Genomic DNA, 23,408 nt, shown 5'->3' on the forward strand with positions numbered 1-23,408 from the left:
ATAAAAAAAATATTTTTCAATAAATTTAAAAATTATTGATCAATTCAAAATTGAGATAAACAATTTTTTTAGTTTAGTTATAATTATTTTTTATAGAAATTATATTTATAGAGTTTGAGATAAAAACAACAGAAAACATAAAAAACTAATAATAAAGAAAAAAAAGGAAAAAAAAAAATACAATCAATAAAAAAATTATAAAAAAATAAATCAATTGAAACTGGTAGTTATTTGTTAGAAGAAAGAAAGATGAATGGTTGGTAGACATGTACACATATTTATAATAAAGTTTTAAAAAATACTTTTTTTTTAAAGAAAATGTTTAAAAAGAAGTGAAAAACAAAATGTACCATGTGTATTAGGACACTTGGAGATAAGCGGTAATTTGTTATAAATGGAAGATAAAATGAGGACAAATGCAAATTTGTTACTCGGAAATAGGGCGAGTGAATTATATGCGATCACTTGGAACTGCAGTTATGACCACACAGATCCATGTCCTCAACGAGAGGGCGACTAGGAACCCCCTACAAAATGCCAAATTCAAAGTTTAGTATGATGTTACATATTCCGAGTAGACACAGGGTCACAACTGTTAAACAATTGGACTAAAGGGTTTAGTCGAATGTACACTTTTTGTCATTGCTAAGCTTCCTTCGAAGCTAGATTCAAATATCTTGGGAGCGATGTTATTCCATATATTTTATCCCTCAAAAGCAAAGATTGAAAAATTCAAAAAAAAAACACGTCTAGCTTACTGAACATCATCAGATGATGATTCTTGTCATAAATCTGTACTATAATGTTTTTTCATCAAAACTTTCTATCCGATAACGGTCTAGATGTATTTCTTCGAAGCTGATTTAGTAATATCCTTTCAATCTAACCCTAACCAACTGAATTCAAACCAGAAAAACTAGTACTTTTTATGAGATTTTAGTAAATTTTCTGATATTAAAACTGTGTCGTGGGGATTTGTCCCCAACTTGGATATTTCATAATTTATTTGGGGATCAATTTTTGTGGAAGGCATTTGGGGATTTTGGAAAAATTTGTTGATTTTTTTATAATTTTTCCGCTATTTTTGAGAATTTTTATATTTTTTTAATAAATATTAACAATTATTTTCGTTCTAGTTTAAATTTATAAATTAATTATATTAATATGGTTATCAGATTAAAGAGGATCCTTGGAAATTAAAAAATATATTTTTTTTTTCATTTTTCAGGTTGAAAGATTGTAAATTATGACCTTTAAATATATTATTCCTTAAAATTTATTTTATATAAAGTCAAAATTTTTCTGGCAATACTGTTCGTTCACGATATCGAATATTATGTTATATTGCGCCATATATGTTTCATTAAAAATTAAATGTACGCTTATCAAAGACACTTTTTAATTGGTTTAATTTCACATATTAACAATTATAGCAGCGCCATCTATATGTGAAACGAGTTTTTTAGCTTTTACTACTTTACATTAAACTGTTATATTCAAATTGTTTAGTTAATGCAAAAACCTTACACACACATTTTTAAAGCATATCTTTAGGCACCCAAAGATAGCAGCACAAAATGTGAGAACAATATCGATTTCAAACGTTTTTTTTTGAAAATAATATTAATCAATAATTTGTATTAATTTTGTATACAATTTGAAACACGATTTCTTAAATTAATCATAATTAAGGAGGAACATGGAGTTTTAGTGAATCTACCAAAAATCAAAACTTATGTTTCGCAACATATTACTAAATAATAAAATCTTTATTACAACTGTAATATACAACCACTACAATTTCCTAATTTCTTAAAATTATCTCTTGCAACGCATAATATTACCCCATAAACCAGAAATTTATAGAAATATTCCGCTGTCATATTGCTTAACAATTCTCTAATACCACACACAATATTAACCACAATTACCAGGTGTCATTTCCGTTAAGCTTAAGGTCACCAAGATAAGAATTACAATTTACAAAACAGAAAAAAAAAATTTATATTTCTATGTTAGTTTTACATAATACACAAATATGATTAAATCGACAGAAATGCAAATTATCACTTATAATTTATAATGCAACAAAGTTTTGCAAAAAAAAAAAAAAACAACTAAGCTATAACGACGTCTGCCAGATTAGCCATACTACACTACTAGCCAACAGACACATTCACTATTATGGTCATTAATAGTCTATTGAATGTGTTTGTTTGATTGCTTGTTGCTACTTGCTGCTAGTAAATGAGTTGCTTATGCAGTGACAACATTTTTTGAAAAAATGAAATAAACAAATCTCTAGTTACTTGTGCCAAAGAGTGAGTGTCATTGTTGCTGCTACTGTTGGTGGTGTGATGATGGTGGTCAGTGTCTTGGTCAGGTGTAATGAGGAAGATGTGCAAAAAATAAACATGTTATTGTCACTCTATAATAAGGGAGGTATTGCTGACTGCTCATGATAGTTGGTAAATAAAGAACTGAACTAGAATGAACTAGAACTGAACTAGAACTGAACTAGAACTGAACTAGAACTGAACTAGAACTGAACTAGAACTGAACTAGAACTAGAACTGAACTGAACTAGAACTGAACTAGAACTGAACTAGAACTGAACTAGAACTGAACTAGAACTGAACTAGAACTGAACTAGAACTGACTAGAACTGAACTAGAACTGAACTAGAACTGAACTAGAACTGAACTAGAACTGAACTAGAACTGAACTAGAACTGAACTAGAACTGAACTAGAACTGAACTAGAACTGAACTAGAACTGAACTAGAACTGAACTAGAACTGAACTAGAACTGAACTAGAACTGAACTAGAACTGAACTAGAACTGAACTAGAACTGAACTAGAACTGAACTAGAACTGAACTAGAACTGAACTAGAACTGAACCTAGAACTGAACTAGAACTGAACTAGAACTGAACTAGAACTGAACTAGAACTGAACTAGAACTGAACTAGAACTGAACTAGAACTGAACTAGAACTGAACTAGACTAGAACTGAACTAGAACTGAACTAGAACTGAACTAGAACTGAACTAGAACTGAACTAGAACTGAACTAGAACTGAACTAGAACTGAACTAGAACTGAACTAGAACTGAACTAGAACTGAACTAGAACTGAACTAGAACTGAACTAGAACTGAACTAGAACTGAACTAGAACTGAACTAGAACTGAACTAGAACTGAACTAGAACTGAACTAGAACTGAACTAGAACTGAACTAGAACTGACCTAGAACTGAACTAGAACTGAACTAGAACTGAACTAGAACTGAACTAGAACTGAACTAGAACTGACTAGAACTGAACTAGAACTGAACTAGAACTGAACTAGAACTGAACTAGAACTGAACTAGAACTGAACTAGAAGAACTACTGAACTAGAACTGAACTAGAACCTGAACTAGAACTGAACTAGAACTGAACTAGAACTGAACTAGAACTGAACTAGAACTGAACTAGAACTGAACTAGAAACTGAACTAGAACTGAACTAGAACTGACCTAGAACTGAACTAGAACTCAACTAGAACTGAACTAGGGGGGGTGTGATGTACTATTTCATGCGAAGTACATCACACCCCCCTAGAACTGAACTAGAACTGAACTAGAATTCAACTAGAATTGAACTAGAACTGAACTAGAACTGAACTAGAACTGAAAAAGTGGATTTTGAATAAAAAACTTGATGTTTAGTGAAAAATTGAATTTTAAGTAAAAAAAGCGAATTTTTAATGAAAACTCACAGTTTTAGTTAAAAATTTAATTTTCTGTAAAAAAACTTAGTTTTCAGTAAAAAGTAGATTTTTAGTGAAAAACAGATTTTCTAGTGAAAAATATAAATTTTATTGAAATTCTAATTTAAATGAAAAAATTTAATTTTTAGTAAATTCTTTTTTCAAAACCGGTGAACCTTAAACTGGGTTCAGCCTGTTTTGAATTCTTTTCTATTAAATTGAACCACTGCAAGTGTAATGCACCCAAATTCCAAACTATACCGATAGCAATTCGGAACTCTGATTGCAACATTAAACTATAGCAGTTGAGAAACTTAGCAACTTGTTTTTAAACATAGCAACATGTTTATAAACCAGCTTTTAATAGTTTCTTTCCTCCCATTAAAACACTATCGACTCTTCTTTAAAATTATATTTTATTTTAAAAATTAATTTTTTTTTACTCGTTTTTCTAACATTTATATTTTTTTGTTACACAAAATTATTTAAATCACTCCAAAATAAAAGTAGAATATTATAAAATTTTTAATTAAATAAAATAAAATTATTAAAAAATAAAATATAAAGTTTTAAACAAATCAACAAAGATGAATGAAGTCCTTCTTACTTATTCTTTTACTCTATACATTTCGCCACGCAGGGCATAAGTTACAAAACATATTTCTTAAGCAAGTTGTACGTGTAAAATTTAATTATTCTTTCTTTTTATTCTTTTAATTAAACATTATTCTCTTCTCTGAACGAGAGAAGAGAATAACTGAGATTGAGATTGATTGAGTAGTTTAAGTGGCAGTGTTTAAGGAGAAGGAGGGAGTTGTTGTTGGTGACAGGCAGTGTTAGAGATAGAATGTGTCTGGGAGAGAAAGTGTGTGTTTCGGGGAAGATGTGGTGGAGTTTAATATTTATAGCCTGGTCTTCCACCAGGTCCCTGAGGGAATTGAGGTTCACCTTCGTAACTGACATCTGCATGATAGCCAGTCTTCCAATCGGCTGTATAGCGCACAACTTGCATGCGACCATCGGGCAACTGCACACGATATTCACCGGTTACAACATCGCCATTACTGGAAGCTTTATGAGCATAATCGTTGGCAGTCTCAATATCATTGACAGCATATTCAAAGTCGAATGGATTGCCGGGCATGTGTACATGGTCCTGGTAAATAAAAGGAAAAGATAAATTTAAATTTCAAATGTTTACAATGAATTAAGGAAATAATTGTGTTAGCAACATGTTGCTAGTAACAAAAATGTTGCCAGAAGTTATATAAATGTATTTAACTATATTTTAAATGGTAAAAATTATTCATGTTTAAGTAAACTTACTGGTCCGGGTTCTCCATTTGGTCTGGGACGTGGTCCTGGACCTGGTGGGCGTGGACCTGGTGGTTTCTGCAATTAAAGTTATAAAAGAAATTTGTTTATAATTTGTTGTTAAGTTTAATTATTTATGTTCAGCTCTAGTTATCAAATTGACCCATAATATTTTCGTCTAATAAAAGTATATTTGTCTGTCTGTTAGTATTTCTTTTAAGGTGACGATATTTATGTTAATGCCAATTTAATGCTGTCAAGTTGAGGTGCGGCCAAGAATGTATACGATGGCTTCTAGCGCAAGTGGGTAGAGAAACATGTTTAAAATCAAAATGTTTTTCTTTAAAGTTCAAGATGTATTTCTGTTTTACTAGAAATTTCGTGCCATATAACAAAAAAAAAAAAAAAAAACACAAAAAACAGTTGGAAAATCACTATAAAAACTATTTGCAGACATTTACTATAAAAACTTTAATAAAACGTATATAAAAACAGAAAGAAGACTTGTTACCACCTCTTAATAATATGTTGCAAGTTTGGTATTAATTTCATATTTTTTTACAAAAACCATATCAAGGTTTTTGAGTCAATATAATTTTTACAGAATTGTGGTTAGTTGCAATGATATCGTTATATTTGTTACCAGTTTTTAATATTTAATTGTGGTTTAATTATGATGAAATGGTTATAGTTTTTTTTATTACATAACGTGAAAGATGTTTATAAAAAATCTGCTATTATTTTTTCATTAATTAAAATAACAACTAAACCATTTTGCCGACATAATTTCCCTTGAGAAAAATATTTGAGAAAAATAATAACAAATCTGTAAAACTGAAATAAAATCTCATGAAATGCACATTCATTCAGATGAACAGAGATACAAATGTCTGCTTAATACTAAAACTAAATCACCTAGTAGGAAATTTTTTCAATATTTTATGTGCCGATCTAATTTTCTAATTATAGACAATGTTGGATCAAAGGCTGAACTGAACTAGAACTGAACTGGAGCTGAACTAGAACTGAACTAGAACTGAACTAGAACTGAACTAGAACTGAACTAGAACTGAACTAGAACTGAACTAGAACTGAACTAGAACTGAACTAGAACTAGACTGAACTAGAACTGAACTAGAACTGAACTAGAACTAGAACTGAACTAGAACTGAACTAGAACTGACTAGAACTGAACTAGAACTGAACTAGAACTGAACTAGAACTGAACTAGAACTGAACTAGAACTGAACTAGAACTGAACTAGAACTGAACTAGAACTGAACTAGAACTGAACTAGAACTGAACTAGAACTGAACTAGAACTGAACTAGAACTGAACTAGAACTGAACTAGAACTGAACTAGAACTGAACTAGAACTGAACTAGAACTGAACTAGAACTGAACTAGAACTGAACTAGAACTGAACTAGAACTGAACTAGAACTGAACTAGAACTGAACTAGAACTGAACTAGAACTGAACTAGAACTGAACTAGAACTGAACTAGAACTGAACTAGAACTGAACTAGAACTGAACTACTGAACTAGAACTGAACTAGAACTGAACTAGAACTGAACTAGAACTGAACTAGAACTGAACTAGAACTGAACTAGAACTGAACTAACTAGAACTGAACTAGAACTGAACTAGAACTGAACTAGAACTGAACTAGAACTGAACTAGAACTGAACTAGAACTGAACTAGAACTGAACTAGAACTGAACTAGAACTGAACTAGAACTGAACTAGAACTGAACTAGAACTGAACTAGAACTGAACTAGAACTGAACTAGAACTGAACTAGAACTGAACTAGAACTGAACTAGAACTGAACTAGAACTGAACTAGAACTGAACTAGAACTGAACTAGAACTGAACTAGAACTGAACTAGAACTGAACTAGAACTGAACTAGAACTGAACTAGAACTGAACTAGAACTGAACTAGAACTGAACTAGAACTGAACTAGAACTGAACTAGAACTGAACTAGAACTGAACTAGAACTGAACTAGAACTGAACTAGAACTGAACTAGAACTGAACTAGAACTGAACTAGAACTGAACTAGAACTGAACTAGAACTGAACTAGAACTGAACTAGAACTGAACTAGAACTGAACTAGAACTGAACTAGAACTGAACTAGAACTGAACTAGAACTGAACTAGAACTGAACTAGAACTGAACTAGAACTGAACTAGAACTGAACTAGAACTGAACTAGAACTGAACTAGAACTGAACTAGAACTGAACTAGAACTGAACTAGAACTGAACTAGAACTGAACTAGAACTGAACTAGAACTGAACTAGAACTGAACTAGAACTGAACTAGAACTGAACTAGAACTGAACTAGAACTGAACTAGAACTGAACTAGAACTGAACTAGAACTGAACTAGAACTGAACTAGAACTGAACTAGAACTGAACTAGAACTGAACTAGAACTGAACTAGAACTGAACTAAACTGAACTGAACTAGAACTGAACTAGAACTGAACTGACTAGAACTGAACTAGAACTGAACTAGAACTGAACTAGAACTGAACTAGAACTGAACTAGAACTGAACTAGAACTGAACTAGAACTGAACTAGAACTGAACTAGAACTGAACTAGAACTGAACTAGAACTGAACTAGAACTGAACTAGAACTGAACTAGAACTGAACTAGAACTGAACTAGAACTGAACTAGAACTGAACTAGAACTGAACTAGAACTGAACTAGAACTGAACTAGAACTGAACTAGAACTGAACTAGAACTGAACTAGAACTGAACTAGAACTGAACTAGAACTGAACTAGAACTGAACTAGAACTGAACTAGAACTGAACTAGAACTGAACTAGAACTGAACTAGAACTGAACTAGAACTGAACTAGAACTGAACTAGAACTGAACTAGAACTGAACTAGAACTGAACTAGAACTGAACTAGAACTGAACTAGAACTGAACTAGAACTGAACTAGAACTGAACTAGAACGGAACTAGAACTGAACTAGAACTGAACTAGAACTGAACTAGAACTGAACTAGAACTGAACTAGAACTGAACTAGAACTGAACTAGAACTGAACTAGAACTGAACTAGAACTGAACTAGAACTGAACTAGAACTGAACTAGAACTGAACTAGAACTGAACTAGAACTGAACTAGAACTGAACTAGAACTGAACTAGAACTGAACTAGAACTGAACTAGAACTGAACTAGAACTGAACTAGAACTGAACTAGAACTAGAACTGAACTAGAACTAGAACTGAACTAGAACTAGAACTGAACTAACTAGAACTGAACTAGAACTAGAACTGAACTAGAACTGAACTAGAACTGAACTAGAACTGAACTAGAACTGAACTAGAACTGAACTAGAACTGAACTAGAACTGAACTAGAACTGAACTAGAACTGAACTAGAACTGAACTAGAACTGAACTAGAACTGAACTAGAACTGAACTAGAACTGAACTAACTGAACTAGAACTGAACTAGAACTGAACTAGAACTGACTAGAACTGAACTAGAACTGAACAGAACTGAACTAGAACTGAACTAGAACTGAACTAGAGCTGAACTAGAACTAAACTAGAACCCAACTAGCACCGACCTAAAACTAAACGTTAGAAAATTTCTTAAAAACAAATATAAAATTAGACTAGATTTCCTCTAGGGTACTTTTTGCAGCATATAGACAGACAACAACAAAATAAATGCATTTCATTAACAGACTTTATTTCCATACATACACCCAATGAAAAACTCTAACACTAATTCTCACAGACATTTACATACATGTAAATAAGCAAAAACAGACATGCATGAACATGCATATGCCGAAATTGTATGAAGTTTTTTTTGTTAGAATATCAGTGGTTTTTCCATTTATTTATTTCTTTTTTGTGGAATTTGTTAATGTTGAATGTTAATTTTAGTTGTTGTTGTTGTTATTGCCCCATCTTTATTAAAACTGTTGCTGACTGATATTGTTGCATGTTTTTTTTGGAGCGCTGTGAGTAGTTGCTACAAACAGCAAACACCAAATAGCACTTGAACATTGTCATTTGCCACATGCAACCAACCGCATGTCAACTTAATAAATTTTTCATGTCATGCCACAATAATTTTTACTCCATATCATCACCATTACACTTTACAGCTACTACTTCAACTTAATACTACTACAACTAACACTTGCAATAGTTGCATGCAGACAACGATTTCCACTCACAAACATACAAACCTATTTACCTACATAAGTGCATTTGTTGGTATGTGAGGGGCTATTTATTATTTTATTTTTTTGACTCTTTGTTAAAAAGTTCTGTTTTATTTAAAATTTATTTATTTTTTTTTGCTGTTTCATATTACATTTTAATTTTCTTCAATGTGCAAATGTTTAATGAAGTTGCATGCAACATAAAGTACAAATGACTTGCAACACCTAACAAACATTAAAGTGAACAAACACCTTCCTATTTTACGAGTGTTTATATGGAGTTTTTTTTTCGGTAAAGCTCTTGTTTTATGTTTACATTTATAGTGCATGTTGGTATTTCATTATTTTGTTTAAAGAAGGCTGCCAAAGAAATATTATATGAAATCCTAGTTAGAATATACAAATCTCCTGGACTCATTTACTGCTAGCGATAACAAACTAAAGTCCAGTTTTTAAGTTAGTTTATAGTGTATATTATTGTCTAATTTATAGTCTAGTCTATAGTCAAGCCTATAGTCTAGTCTGTAGTCTAGTCTATAGTCAAGTCTATAGTCTAGTCAGTCTTCTAGTCTAGTCTATAGTCTAGTCTATAGTCTAGTCTATAGTCTAGTCTATAGTCTAGTCTATAGTCTAGTCTATAGTCTAGTCTAGTCGTCTATAGTCTAGTCTATAGTCTAGTCTATAGTCTAGTCTATAGTCTAGTCTATAGTCTAGTCTATAGTCTAGTCTATAGTCTAGTCTATAGTCTAGTCTATAGTCTAGTCTATAGTCTAGTCTATAGTCTAGTCTATAGTCTAGTCTAGTCTAGTCTATAGTCTAGTCTATAGTCTAGTCTATAGTCTAGTCTATAGTCTAGTCTATAGTCTAGTCTATAGTCTAGTCTATAGTCTAGTCTATAGTCTAGTCTATAGTCTAGTCTATAGTCTAGTCTATAGTCTAGTCTATAGTCTAGTCTATAGTCTAGTCTATAGTCTAGTCTATAGTCTAGTCTATAGTCTAGTCTATAGTCTAGTCTATTGTCTAGTCTATAGTCTAGTCTATAGTCTAGTCTATAGTCTAGTCTATAGTCTAGTCTATAGTCTAGTCTATAGTCTAGTCTATAGTCTAGTCTATAGTCTAGTCTATAGTCTAGTCTATAGTCTAGTCTATAGTCAAGTCTATAGTCTAGTCTATAGTCAAGTCTATAGTCTAGTCTATAGTCAAGTCTATAGTCAAGTCTATAGTCTAGTCTATAGTCAAGTCTATAGTCTAGTCTATAGTCTAGTCTATAGTCTAGTCTATAGTCTAGTCTATAGTCTAGTCTTAGTCTAGTCTATAGTCTAGTCTATAGTCTAGTCTATAGTCTAGTCTATAGTCTAGTCTATAGTCTAGTCTATAGTCTAGTCTATAGTCTAGTCTATAGTCTAGTCTATAGTCTAGTCTATAGTCTAGTCTATAGTCTAGTCTATAGTCTAGTCTTTAGTCTAGTCTATAGTCTAGTCTATAGTCTAGTCTATAGTCTAGTCTATAGTCTAGTCTATAGTCTATAGTCTAGTCTATAGCCTAGTCTATAGTCTAGTCTATAGTCTAGTCTATAGTCTAGTCTATAGTCTAGTCTATAGTCTAGTCTATAGTCTAGTCTATAGTCTAGTCTATAGTCTAGTCTATAGTCTAGTCTATAGTCTAGTCTATAGTCTAGTCTATAGTCTAGTCTATAGTCTAGTCTATAGTCTAGTCTATAGTCTAGTCTATAGTCTAGTCTATAGTCTAGTCTATAGTCTAGTCTATAGTCTAGTCTATAGTCTAGTCTATAGTCTAGTCTATAGTCTAGTCTATAGTCTAGTCTATAGTCTAGTCTATAGTCTAGTCTATAGTCTAGTCTATAGTCTAGTCTATAGTCTAGTCTATAGTCTAGTCTATAGTCTAGTCTATAGTCTAGTCTATAGTCTAGTCTATAGTCTAGTCTATAGTCTAGTCTATAGTCTAGTCTATAATCTAGTCTATAGTCTAGTCTATAGTCTAGTCTATAGTCTAGTCTATAGTCTAGTCTCTAGTCTAGTCTATAGTCTAGTCTGGTCTATAGCATAGTTTATCTCTAGTCTATATTCTAGTTTATAGTCTATAGTCTGGTCTATAGCCTATTCTATAGTCTAGTCTAAAGTCTAGTCTATAGTCTGTCTCTATTTAAGTCTATAAAACATTTACTGTTTTTTTATTGACTACCACCATTGTCATTTGATCATTACTAAACTTTAAAGTTTCCTTAATCTTTTTTTATATTTTTTTTTGCAAAATTGTTGCTGTTGCTTTTATTGTTGGTAATTTAATATTACATTTTTTGCAGTTGGAAATTTTCAAACAGAATTTACAATCTTTAGTCAAAGTACCTTCCTGTCGCCCTCCCATTTTTATGTTTTTTATATTCAGCAAAAGTGCAAAAACCGTTACAAATTCACTTTTGTTCCACTAACCTATAGTACTATGTTTAGGAGTCAGTAGTGTTCGCGTACTTGTAGTTTAGATACTAAATAAACTAAATGTTTTTTTAGTTTTTTTTTTTTCTATAGCTTTGCATTTTTATGTACAACATTTGCTTATTCAAACTTCAAACTAAAAAACATAGTACAACACCCCAACAACAAAATTCACTTGCATATACACATCAACTTCATTATGCTGTTCCTCAACAGCAACATTTTTAAACTTCATTATTATGTTGCTGTCATTAATGTTGAGCAGCAGAGAGAATTTTTCACCAAAAAAGGTAAAAAATCAGTGGAACGCAACAGTGTACAATTCACGTGCTTTATAGGTTACTTGTTTGTTTGTTAGTTGGTTCGTTTGTCTGCATGTGTTTGAAGTTGTTTCCTTTACTATTATTTTATATTCTGTTTTTATTTCTACATTATTATTGTTGTTTTTTGTATGTTTATTTTTAAATATATAGTAAAAAAAGTAGTAGTATATAGGTTAACAGTTGTAGTTTTAACAGCAAACTAACAAAAGCAGTTCCATAGTTTTGGTGGGCAGTAGGACAAAGTAGTTGCCATTTTTCTTTATGTTGCCTGCTCTGTTTTGTTGTGATGTTTGAAAATGTTTGAATATTCTTGCCAAAATTGTGTTTTGGCTTAAAGTAAAACTAATAGCTGTAGTTATAGTTACTTTTTTTTAATAATATGATTGTGTTACTGTTACCAATTGATTTATAAGCTTATTTTTGAAATTAGTTTAAATTGTTGTACAATTGATTTGTTGCAACAAATGTTGCAGGGAATAGTAATTCAATTAATTTGTAGTTTTCATAATCATAAAAAGTCATGTCTAGTTAATTTTTAAATGAATTATTTGAGATTAATAATGAATAATGTCTAAAGTTTTGAATTGCTTTCGAATCATTACTCAATAAACTTAATCTATTAGAAGAATAAGTTTCTGTCAGAAAATCTTATTCGGATAACTTGGCTAATACTTACTGGGAATGGTGTATCTGGTTCTTTATAATCATAACCATTTTTTTTGGGAGGTAAATATTGATTTGATCCAGGCGCTATTTGGGCACATACACTGGCTAAACCCACTAGTGATATACTCTGTAAAATTGTACAAGATTGTAAAAAATTAATAAAATTAAATCTCTTCTTCAAATTTCTAAACTTTAGAAGTGTTGGTTGTTGTTATATGTTTTCATACATACCTTAAGTTGAAATTATAGTTCTTTTTAACAAAAAACTTGTAATAAAACTTTAACCTTCAACTTAACTTCCGTTAATGTTGCAAATCAATAAATATTTATAATAAGAAAATTGCAAATATTTGAAATATTGTTTAAATTAAAACAACTTTTATTTTTAAAACAGCTTTAAGCTTTAACTAGAATATTTAACTACTTATTTTTAAATAGATAAATCTTCTTTAGTTTTATTACAAAAAAAAAAAAAAAAAAAATAAATAAATTAAAAACTAATTACACTACTGTATACTAAGTATCTACACTTGTCTGCAAATAAATAAATATAAACAGCAGTGAATGGCACAAAGAGAACTAATAATTGAAACCAGGGAAACACTTATGTTATAGCTTTATTAACATTTTGAAACCGTCATTGATATTTCAAATATTCAAGTAAACGGCCCCTGTTGATTAGAAAAGCCACACGCTGCTATTTTATTTTAAATTTTTAACAGCTGGATTTTTTTTTTTTGTAATTTTTTTTTTAAACCATTAAATATCCAGACCCATTGAATTAACTGATATATTTAAGTTTGTATTTGACACTAGTGTATTTTATCACTCTTTATAAATAAACATGCGCTCTCTTAGAAATATAATTAAAATCATGTGTCATTTATGGTAATTTATTATTTTCTAAAGTTAACCAAATGCGTCTGACTGTGCTGATGATTATACTAAATATGGTTACTGGCATAAGACCAGAGCAGATCATTTAGTTAGAGTGTTATATATGAAATTAACGAATGTGGAAACTTCACTACAGAAAATTTATACGGATAACATTTCTTTATAGAACTGAATTAGAACTGAACTAGAACTGAACTAGAACTGAACTAGAACTGAACTAGAACTGAACTAGAACTGAACTAGAACTGAACTAGAACTGAACTAGAACTGAACTAGAACTGAACTAGAACTGAACTAGAACTGAACTAGAACTGAACTAGAACTGAACTAGAACTGAACTAGAACTGAACTAGAACTGAACTAGAACTGAACTAGAACTGATCTAGAACTGATCTAGAACTGAACTAGAACTGAACTAGAACTGAACTAGAACTGAACTAGAACTGAACTAGAACTGAACTAGAACTGAACTAGAACTGAACTAGAACTGAACTAGAACTGAACTAGAACTGAACTAGAACTGAACTAGAACTGAACTAGAACTGAACTAGAACTGAACTAGAACTGAACTAGAAACTGAACTAGAACTGAACTAGAACTGAACTAGAACTGAACTAGAACTGAACTAGAACTGAACTAGAACTGAACTAGAACTGAACTAGAACTGAACTAGAACTGAACTAGAACTCAACTAGAACTGAACTAGAACTGAACTAGAACTGAACTAGAACTGAACTAGAACTGAACTTGAACTGAACTAGAACTAACCTAGAACTGAACTAGAACTGAACTAGAACTGAACTAGAACTGAACTAGAACTGAACTAGAACTGAACTAGAACTGAACTAGAACTGAACTAGAACTGAACTAAACTGAACTAGAACTGAACTAGAACTGAACTAGAACTGAACTAGAACTGAACTAGAACTGAACTAGAACTGAACTAGAACTGAACTAGAACTGAACTAGAACTGAACTAGAAACTGAACTAGAACTGAACTAGAACTTGAACTAGAACTGAACTAGAAACTGAACTAGAACTGACTAGAACTGAACTAGAACTGAACTAGAACTGAACTAGAACTGAACTAGAACTGAACTAGAACTGAACTAGAACTAGAACTGAAGAACTGAACTAGAAATGAACTAGAACTGAACTAGAACTGAACTAGAACTGAACTAGACTGACTAGAACTGAACTAGAACTGAACTAGAACTGAACTAGAACTGAACTAAACTGAACTAGAACTGAACTAGAACTGAACTAGAACTGAACTAGAACTGAACTAGAACTGAACTAGAACTGAACTAGAACTGAACTAGAACTGAACTAGAACTGAACTAGAACTGAACTAGAACTGAACTAGAACTGAACTAGAACTGAACTAGAACTGAACTAGAACTGAACTAGAACTGAACTAGAACTGAACTAGAACTGAACTAGAACTGAACTAGAACTGAACTAGAACTGAACTAGACTGAACTAGAACTGACTAGAACTACTGAACTAGAACTCGAACTAGAACTGAACTAGAACTGAACTAGAACTGAACTAGAACTGAACTTAGAACTGAACTAGAACTGAACTAGAACTGACTAGAACTGAACTAGAACTGAACTAGAACTGAACTAGAACTGAAACGAGAACTGAACGAGAACTGACTAGACTGAACTACTGAACTAGACTGAACTAGAACTGAACTAGAATGAACCTAGAACTGAACTAGAAAACTGAACTAGAACTGACACTAGAGAACTGAACTAGAACTGAACTAGAACTGAACTAGAACTGAACTAGAACTGAACTAGAACTGAACCTAGAACTGAACTAGAACTGAACTAGAACTGAACTAGAACTGAACTAGAACTGAACTAGAACTGAACTAGAACTGAACTAGAACTGAACTAGAACTGAACTAGAACTGAACTAGAACTGAACTAGAACTGAAACTAGAACTGAACTAGAACTGAACTAGAACTGAACTAGAACTGAACTAGAACTGAACTAGAACTGACATAGAACTGAACTAGACTGAACTAGAACTGAACTAGAACTGAACTAAGAACTGAACTAGAACTGAACTAGAACTGAACTAGAACTGAACTAGAACTGAACTAGAACTAGAACTGAACTAGAACTGAACTAGAACTGAACTAGAACTGAACTAGAACTGAACTAGAACTGAACTAGAACTGAACTAGAACTGAACTAGAACTGAACTAGAACTAGAACTGAACTAGAACTAGAACTGAACTAGAACTGAACTAAAACTGAACTAGAACTGAACTAGAACTAGAACTGAACTAGAACTGAACTAGAAACTGAACTAGAACTGAACTAGAACTAGAACTGAACTAGAACTAGAACTGAACTAGAATTGAACTATAACTAGATAAAGTGACTCAAAAACAATGAAGATTTCAATTACTGTATCGTCTTCAGTATAGGGTATCAAAGTACCACTTGGATGTACCGCTCACTGCACATCATTAAATTATTGATTGATGAGCTCAACAATATAAGTACCTATGTGTGTGTGTGCGTTTGTTTGTCGTTGTTACATGCTGTTGTCAATTAAATCACACAGTTACACATACACATTGTATTTTAACATGAGTTTGTAAATATTTTTAAACACACGTCAAGTATCTATGCGAATATAGTATAATATGAGAGAAGCTTTTTGCAGAACAAAAAAAAAAAATCATTGTTAGTATGATTTTTTTGTGTTTGTTTTCTACTCGTGTTGCATGTAGAACACCTTTTTTATAGGCTAAATTGCCATTAAATACATTATAATTTATAGCGTTTTTTCGCGATTTTTTTTTAATACAATCGCTTTATTTTTTCGCTGAGTTCGTTTCATTTAATTTAATTGCCATTTTAAATGCCCTTTTAAAAAATGTTTTTTTGGTAACAAGAAATCGAGAAAAAAGAAATAAATAAAAAAGAGTTGGAAAAAAACTATAATTCTAACTAAAAAAACTACTTGCACCTGCAAAAGCATTTTTTGTTTGGTATTTGTTGTATGAATCTTTAAATATTTGTTTTAGTTGTTGTTAGTTTTAGTTTTATTTCAGTTTTTATTTGTGTTGCCTTATAATGTCAATTGTGATTTTTATCACATTTAAATGGTGTGTTTTTCTTCTAACATATTTTTTATGGGAGTTTTTTTTGTTGGTGCAATTATTTAAATGTTGTAATATTTCTGCAGGACATTTTTTTTCTATTTTTTGTTGCAGTTGTAATTTGATTTTGTATTGACGAGCTAAAATTTGATTTTAAATTGGATGCAATTACAAATTCTGTGAAAGCTGGGAAATTGTTGTGGAATACTAGGGAACGTATGAGTAATGTAATATGATGTATGTATAAGAATTTTTCTTTATCATGTTCAACTAAACTTAAACTTTTCGATACGAAAACGTAATGCGGATAAACCTTTCTATATGAAATATTTAATTTTACGTATGTACTTTTCTATAAAAAACATTATTCGGATAATCTTTTCCATATAAAAATATTATCAGGATAAACTTTTCCATATAAAAACTTTATCCAGAAACACTTTTCCATATAAAATCTTTATACGGATAAACTTTTTTATATAAAACATTGTACGGATATGTTTTTCTATATAGAATCTTAATCCGGATAAACTTTTCTATATAAAATCTTTATCCGGATAAACTTTTTTATATAAAAACTTTACACGGATAAACTTTTCTATATAAAACTTTTTTCGGATAAACTTTTCCATATAAAAACTTTATCTGATTATAGGTACTTTTCGTATACAAATTTTATCCGGATAAACTTTTCTATATAAAATCTTATCCGGAAAAACTTTTCTATTTAAAAACTTTATTCGGATAAACTTTTCAATGTTAAAACTTTATTGGGATAAATTTTTCTATATGAAAACCTTATCCGGATAAACTTTTCTATATAAAAACTTTATCCGAATAAACTTTTCAATGTTAAAACTTTATTCGGATAAACTTTTCTATATAAAAACCTTATCCGGATAAATTTTTCTATATAAAAACTTTATCCGGATAAACTTTTCTATATAAAAACTTTATCTGGAAAAACTTTTCTATTTAAAAACTTTATTCGGATAAACTTTGCTATATGAAAATCTTATCCGGATAAACTTTTCTTTATAAATAATTTATCCGGATAATTTTTCTATATCATAACTTTATCCGGATAAACTTTTCTATATAAAAACTTTATCCAGATAAAATTTTCTATATAAAAACTTTATCCGGATGTATTTTTTTATAGAAAAACTTTATCCGGATGAACTATTCTATAGAAAAACTTTATCTGGATAAAGTTTTCTATAGTAAAACTTTATCTAGAAAAACTTTTCTATATAAAAAGATTATCCGGCTAAACTTTTCCATATACAAATTTTATACGGATAAACTTTTCCATATAAAAGCTATATCCGGATAAACTTTTCTATAGAAAAACTTTACCCGGATAAGTTTGGATACATTTTTTTATCCGTATAAAATTTTCAATAGCAACTCATTGCCTGGATTAACTTCGGTACATGAAAACTTTGTTCCGACATAGTTTCTATATGAAAATTATTTCCGGATAAACTTCTCTATATGAAATCACTATCCAGATAATTTTTTTAAGGAAACTATTTTCCGCTAAACTTCTCTATAAGAATCGCTTCAAATTGTTCACTTATGTGAGCAAACTTTTCCCTCAAGGTGGATTTCAAAGTTCTTTATATTAAACAAGTTTGTTGTTTAAGTCTTTTGTTTCAAGGAACTTCACTGCTGATCTTTGCGTTTAATGAAAGGAATTTGTGTTTTAAGTCTTTTGTTTTTCTTTGTATAGAGAATAATTTATCAAAATCGTATATGTTTACCACAATATTTTTAATTTCAGAAAAAAGTTTGTGTTTTAAGTCTTTCGTTTTTAATAGAACAAATTGTAATATAAAAAAAATTTCACATTTTCTGTTATAAAATAACAATTAAATACTTAATATATTAAAACTTCAGCACTTCATTAAAGCTCTGAACTTTGGTTACAGTTGCCACAAATTAACGCCACAGGAGGTGTACTGTTATATGCATAATATGCAACTTCCAGACAATAATAATAAAAATGTCTATTAAAACAGATAACAATTTGGTATTTGCCATGTTTTGTTTAGAAAATCATTAATTATAATTTTTGTCTAACGGTTGTTAAGAGGAAAAAATGTGCAAAACAAAATCAATTGATAGATAGTGTAATAAATTTCATTATTTAAATTGAAATGGAAAAAAAAAACATATTTATTAACTATTGTTTTGTAAATCCATCAGTTTGAGATAAGATAAGTATTTAAAAAAAGTATGTTTAAAGTCAGAGGAGTGAGTGAATGAGTGTGTGTTTTGTGTTTTTTTCGTTTGTTGTTGTTGATTATCTGGAAACGTTTTGTAAATTGATTAACAATTGTATGTTGTTAGTTATTTTTAGTTGAATTTTTTTTTTGCTAGTTAAATTAATGTTGTTGTTTTTTACAATTTATAATATATGCTTTGTTTAATTGACATTTGCCATGAGGAACTTTTTTGTGTACTACGAAGTGTGTATAAATAATTATTTCCGTTTTTTTTTTGCAAACGATTGATTATTAGTTGTTGTGTTGTTTTTATTAGGGATGATATGCTAATTAAATGTTTCATAGTATCAAACAATTGTTATGATGTTAAGAGAGGAAAAAAAAACATCTAAACAATTAATTTTAATTATATTGATTGTATATATGACAATGAGTACTGAAAGTTGTGGTTAATATATACAGCAGGGTCTGAAAGTTGGGTTTGTTGATTTGCAATAAAAATTTTCAAATCCTTGACAATATGTTAAAAATCTTTAAGTCAGATCAAAAACAACATAAATCTTTCTCTTTTTAGTCATTTTAGGACAAAAAAACTGCAGCCATTAACATTTATAATTTATGAAAATTTAACTAAATAAATCTTTAAATTTCAATCCATAAAGCTTCTATTTCCCTTTAACGATTGTTAACAGCATTTTCAAACAATGAAAGGAAAAAAAGTTTCAAACAAATCTCAGCCAGCACCTTTAAACGCAAAAAAATCCAAAACATCGATAATATATCTCTAGAAGAAATAAAAAACACAGTAGTTTATGTTAAAATGTGACTTAAATGAAAATCAACAGCAAAAGCAGTGGCAGTGGCAGCCACATCAAGCTGCCAGAAACAAAACATAAGCCACATAATAAAGATGTTTATCTTAAGCAAAATGTTAAAATAATAAATATTTTTTTTCAAGTCTTATTGTTAAATGTGCCTATTATATATTTGTTGTAAAATTCTAATAAATCTTGGCATCTTGTTTAGCTATAATGTTCAAATTTTGACATTTGTTAGAGTTTCACTATTTTATTTTTTGGGGGGGGAAAACTTTAGTTTTGTTTCGTATTTTAATTAAATATCATGGGGGCTATTTAAATAATACTTTTATGGTTTACACAATGGCCAATTATTATTAAAAATCAAAATTATAGATGGATAATGTTAAATCACAGATATGACAGCTATCATTTCTTATGCTTCTGTTGATATTTTAAACAGGTAAACAGGTTAATTTGTTTATGTCCTTATTTGTGTGTGTGACTGAATCTAATGAACTTTTATTAAATATATTTTGGAAGAATTTGGCAGCAGGTTATTGCAAAGTTTAACATATTTTATTAAATTTGTTGCAGTATTTAATTCTATTTATTTGATAAAAAGGCTAGAGCTCAAGGTATATTTCAGTTTCAGTGGTAAAAAGTATATTTTCCAAGAAAAAGTTTTTTACTTAAGCCTTTGTTTTCCAGCTGAAGCAATGATCTTTTAATTTTCAACTTATAAATGGAAATGATCAACTCCTGTCGTGCTCTAGAAAATATCAAGCTTCTGGTTCAACTTATATGTAGTTCAGTTCTAGTTCAGTTCTAGTTTAGTTCTAATTCAGCTGTAGTTATAGTTCTAGTTCAGTTCTAGTTCAGTTCTAGTTCAGTTCTAGTTCAGTTCTAGTTCAGTTCTAGCTCAGTTCTAGTTCAGTTCTAGTTCAGTTCTAGTTCAGTTCTAGTTCAGTTCTAGTCAGTTCTAGTTCAGTTCTAGTTCAGTTTCTAGTTCAGTTCTAGTTTCAGTTCTAGTTCAGTTCTAGTTCAGTTCTAGTTCAGTTCTAGTTCCAGTTCTAGTTCAGTTCTAGTTCAGTTTCTAGTTCAGTTCTAGTTCAGTTCTAGTTCAGTTCTAGTTCAGTTCTAGTTCAGTTCTAGTTCAGTTCTAGTTCAGTTCTAGTTCAGTTTCTAGGTCAGTTCTAGTTCAGTTCTAGTTCAGTTCTAGTTCAGTTCTAGTTCAGTTCTAGTTCAGTTCTAGTTCAGTTCTAGTTCAGTTCTAGTTCAGTTCTAGTTCAGTTCTAGTTCAGTTCTAGTTCAGTTCTAGTTCAGTTCTAGTTCAGTTCTAGTTCAGTTCTAGTTCAGTTCAGTTCTAGTTCAGTTCTAGTTCAGTTCTAGTTAGTTCTATTGTTCAGTTCTAGTTCAGTTCTAGTTCAGTTCTAGTTCAGTTCTATTCAGTTCTAGTTCAGTTCTAGTTCAGTTCTAGTTCAGTTCTAGTTCAGTTCGTTCAGTTCTAGTTCAGTTCTAGTTCAGTTCTAGTTCAGTTCTAGTTCAGTTCTAGTTCAGTTCTAGTTTGTTCAGTTCTAGTTCAGTTCTAGTTCAGTTCTAGTTCAGTTCTAGTTCAGTTCTAGTTCATTCTAGTTCAGTTCTAGTTCATTTCTAGTTCAGTTCTAGTTCAGTTCTAGTTCAGTTCTAGTTCAGTTCTAGTTCAGTTCTAGTTCAGTTTCTAGTTCAGTTCTAGTTCAGTTCTAGTTCAGTTCTAGTTCAGTTCTAGTTCAGTTCTAGTTCAGTTCTAGTTCAGGTCTAGTTCAGTTCTAGTTCAGTTCTAGTTCAGTTCTAGTTCGTTCTAGTTCAGTTCTAGTTCAGTTCTAGTTCAGTTCTAGTTCAGTTCTAGTTCAGTTCCTAGTTCAGTTCTAGTTCAGTTCTAGTGTTCAGTTCTAGTTCAGTTCTAGTTCAGTTCTAGTTCAGTTCTAGTTCAGTTCTAGTTCAGTTCTAGTTCAGTTCTAGTTCAGTTCTAGTTTCAGTTCTAGTTCAGTTCTAGTTCATTCTATTCAGTTCTAGTTCAGTTCTAGTTCAGGTCTAGTTTCTAGTTCATTTCCTAGTTCAGTCTAGTTCAGTTCTAGTTCAGTCTAGTAGTCTAGTTCTAGTTCAGTTCTAGTTCAGTTCTAGTTCAGTTCTAGTTCAGTTCTAGTTCAGTTCTAGTTCAGTTCTAGTTCAGTTCTAGTTCAGTTCTAGTTCAGTTCTAGTTCAGTTCTAGTTCAGTTCTAGTTCAGTTCTAGTTCAGTTCTAGTTCAGTTCTAGTTCAGTTCTAGTTCAGTTCTAGTTCAGTTCTAGTTCAGTTCTAGTTCAGTTCTAGTTCAGTTCTAGTTCAGTTCTAGTTCAGTTCTAGTTCAGTTCTAGTTCAGTTCTAGTTCAGTTCTAGTTCAGTTCTAGTTCAGTTCTAGTTCAGTTCTAGTTCAGTTCTAGTTCAGTTCTAGTTCAGTTCTAGTTCAGTTCTAGTTCAGTTCTAGTTCAGTTCTAGTTCAGTTCTAGTTCAGTTCTAGTCAGTTCTAGTTCAGTTCTAGTTCAGTTCTAGTTCAGTTCTAGTTCAGTTCTAGTTCAGTTCTAGTTCAGTTCTAGTTCAGTTCTAGTTCAGTTCTAGTTCAGTTCTAGTTCAGTTCTAGTTCAGTTCTAGTTCAGTTCTAGTTCAGTTCTAGTTCAGTTCTAGTTCAGTTCTAGTTCAGTTCTAGTTCAGTTCTAGTTCAGTTCTAGTTCAGTTCTAGTTCAGTTCTAGTTCAGTTCTAGTTCAGTTCTAGTTCAGTTCTAGTTCAGTTCTAGTTCAGTTCTAGTTCAGTTCTAGTTCAGTCTAGTTCAGTTCTAGTTCAGTTCTAGTTCAGTTCTAGTTCAGTTCTAGTTCAGTTCTAGTTCAGTTCTAGTTCAGTCTAGTTCAGTTCTAGTTCAGTTCTAGTTCAGTTCTAGTCAGTCTAGTTCAGTTCTTCAGTTCAGTTCTTCTAGTTCAGTTCTAGTTCAGTTCTAGTTCAGTTCTAGTTCAGTTCTAGTTCAGTTCTAGTTCAGTTAGTTCAGTTCTTCAGTTCAGTTCATTAGTTCAGTTCTAGTTCAGTTCTAGTTCAGTTCTAGTTCAGTTCTAGTTCAGTTCTAGTTCAGTTCTAGTTCAGTTCTAGTTCAGTTCTAGTTCAGTTCTAGTTTCAGTTCTAGTTCAGTTCTAGTTCAGTTCTAGTTCAGTTCTAGTTCAGTTCTAGTTCAGTTTCAGTTTCAGTTCTAGTTCAGTTCTAGTTCAGTTCTAGTTCAGTTCTAGTTCAGTTCTAGTTCAGTTCTAGTTCAGTTCTAGTTCAGTTCTAGTTCAGTTCTAGTTCAGTCTAGTTCAGTTCTAGTTCAGTTCTAGTTCAGTTCTAGTTCAGTTCTAGTTCAGTTCTAGTTCAGTTCTAGTTCAGTTCTAGTCAGTTCTAGTTCAGTTCTAGTTCAGTTCTAGTTCACAGTTCTAGTTCAAGTTCAGTTCAGTTCTAGTTCAGTTCTAGTGTTCTAAACAAGGAACTATTTAATAATAGTATATTTAAAATTTTATTTTCTCTTTTCTATTCATTTACACGATTCATCATATGTATAGTATATGTTTCTAAAATTTCCCGTTATTAAAATTGCT

General features: G+C 31.0%; 1 protein-coding gene across 1 annotated transcript in view; it reads right to left on the reverse strand.

Moving 5' to 3' along the window:
* Positions 1 to 4,151: 4,151 nt before the first annotated feature.
* LOC119608629 (pro-resilin) overlaps positions 4,152 to 23,408 on the reverse strand; it is a 39,692-nt gene continuing 20,435 nt past the window's right edge. The window contains exons 2-4 of the mRNA XM_037963120.1: positions 12,731 to 12,847; positions 5,079 to 5,144; positions 4,152 to 4,908 (exon numbers count right to left, since the gene is read on the reverse strand). Coding sequence (XP_037819048.1) covers positions 4,648 to 4,908; positions 5,079 to 5,144; positions 12,731 to 12,847 — 444 coding nt within the window. The 3' untranslated portion in view covers positions 4,152 to 4,647. The remainder of the gene's footprint in view (positions 4,909 to 5,078; positions 5,145 to 12,730; positions 12,848 to 23,408) is intronic.

The sequence above is a fragment of the Lucilia sericata genome, unplaced genomic scaffold, assembly GCF_015586225.1.
Source record: "Lucilia sericata isolate MDLA Ls3-8-SP2 unplaced genomic scaffold, ASM1558622v1 Contig000859F_arrow, whole genome shotgun sequence".
Classification (NCBI taxonomy): Eukaryota; Metazoa; Arthropoda; class Insecta; order Diptera; family Calliphoridae; genus Lucilia; species Lucilia sericata.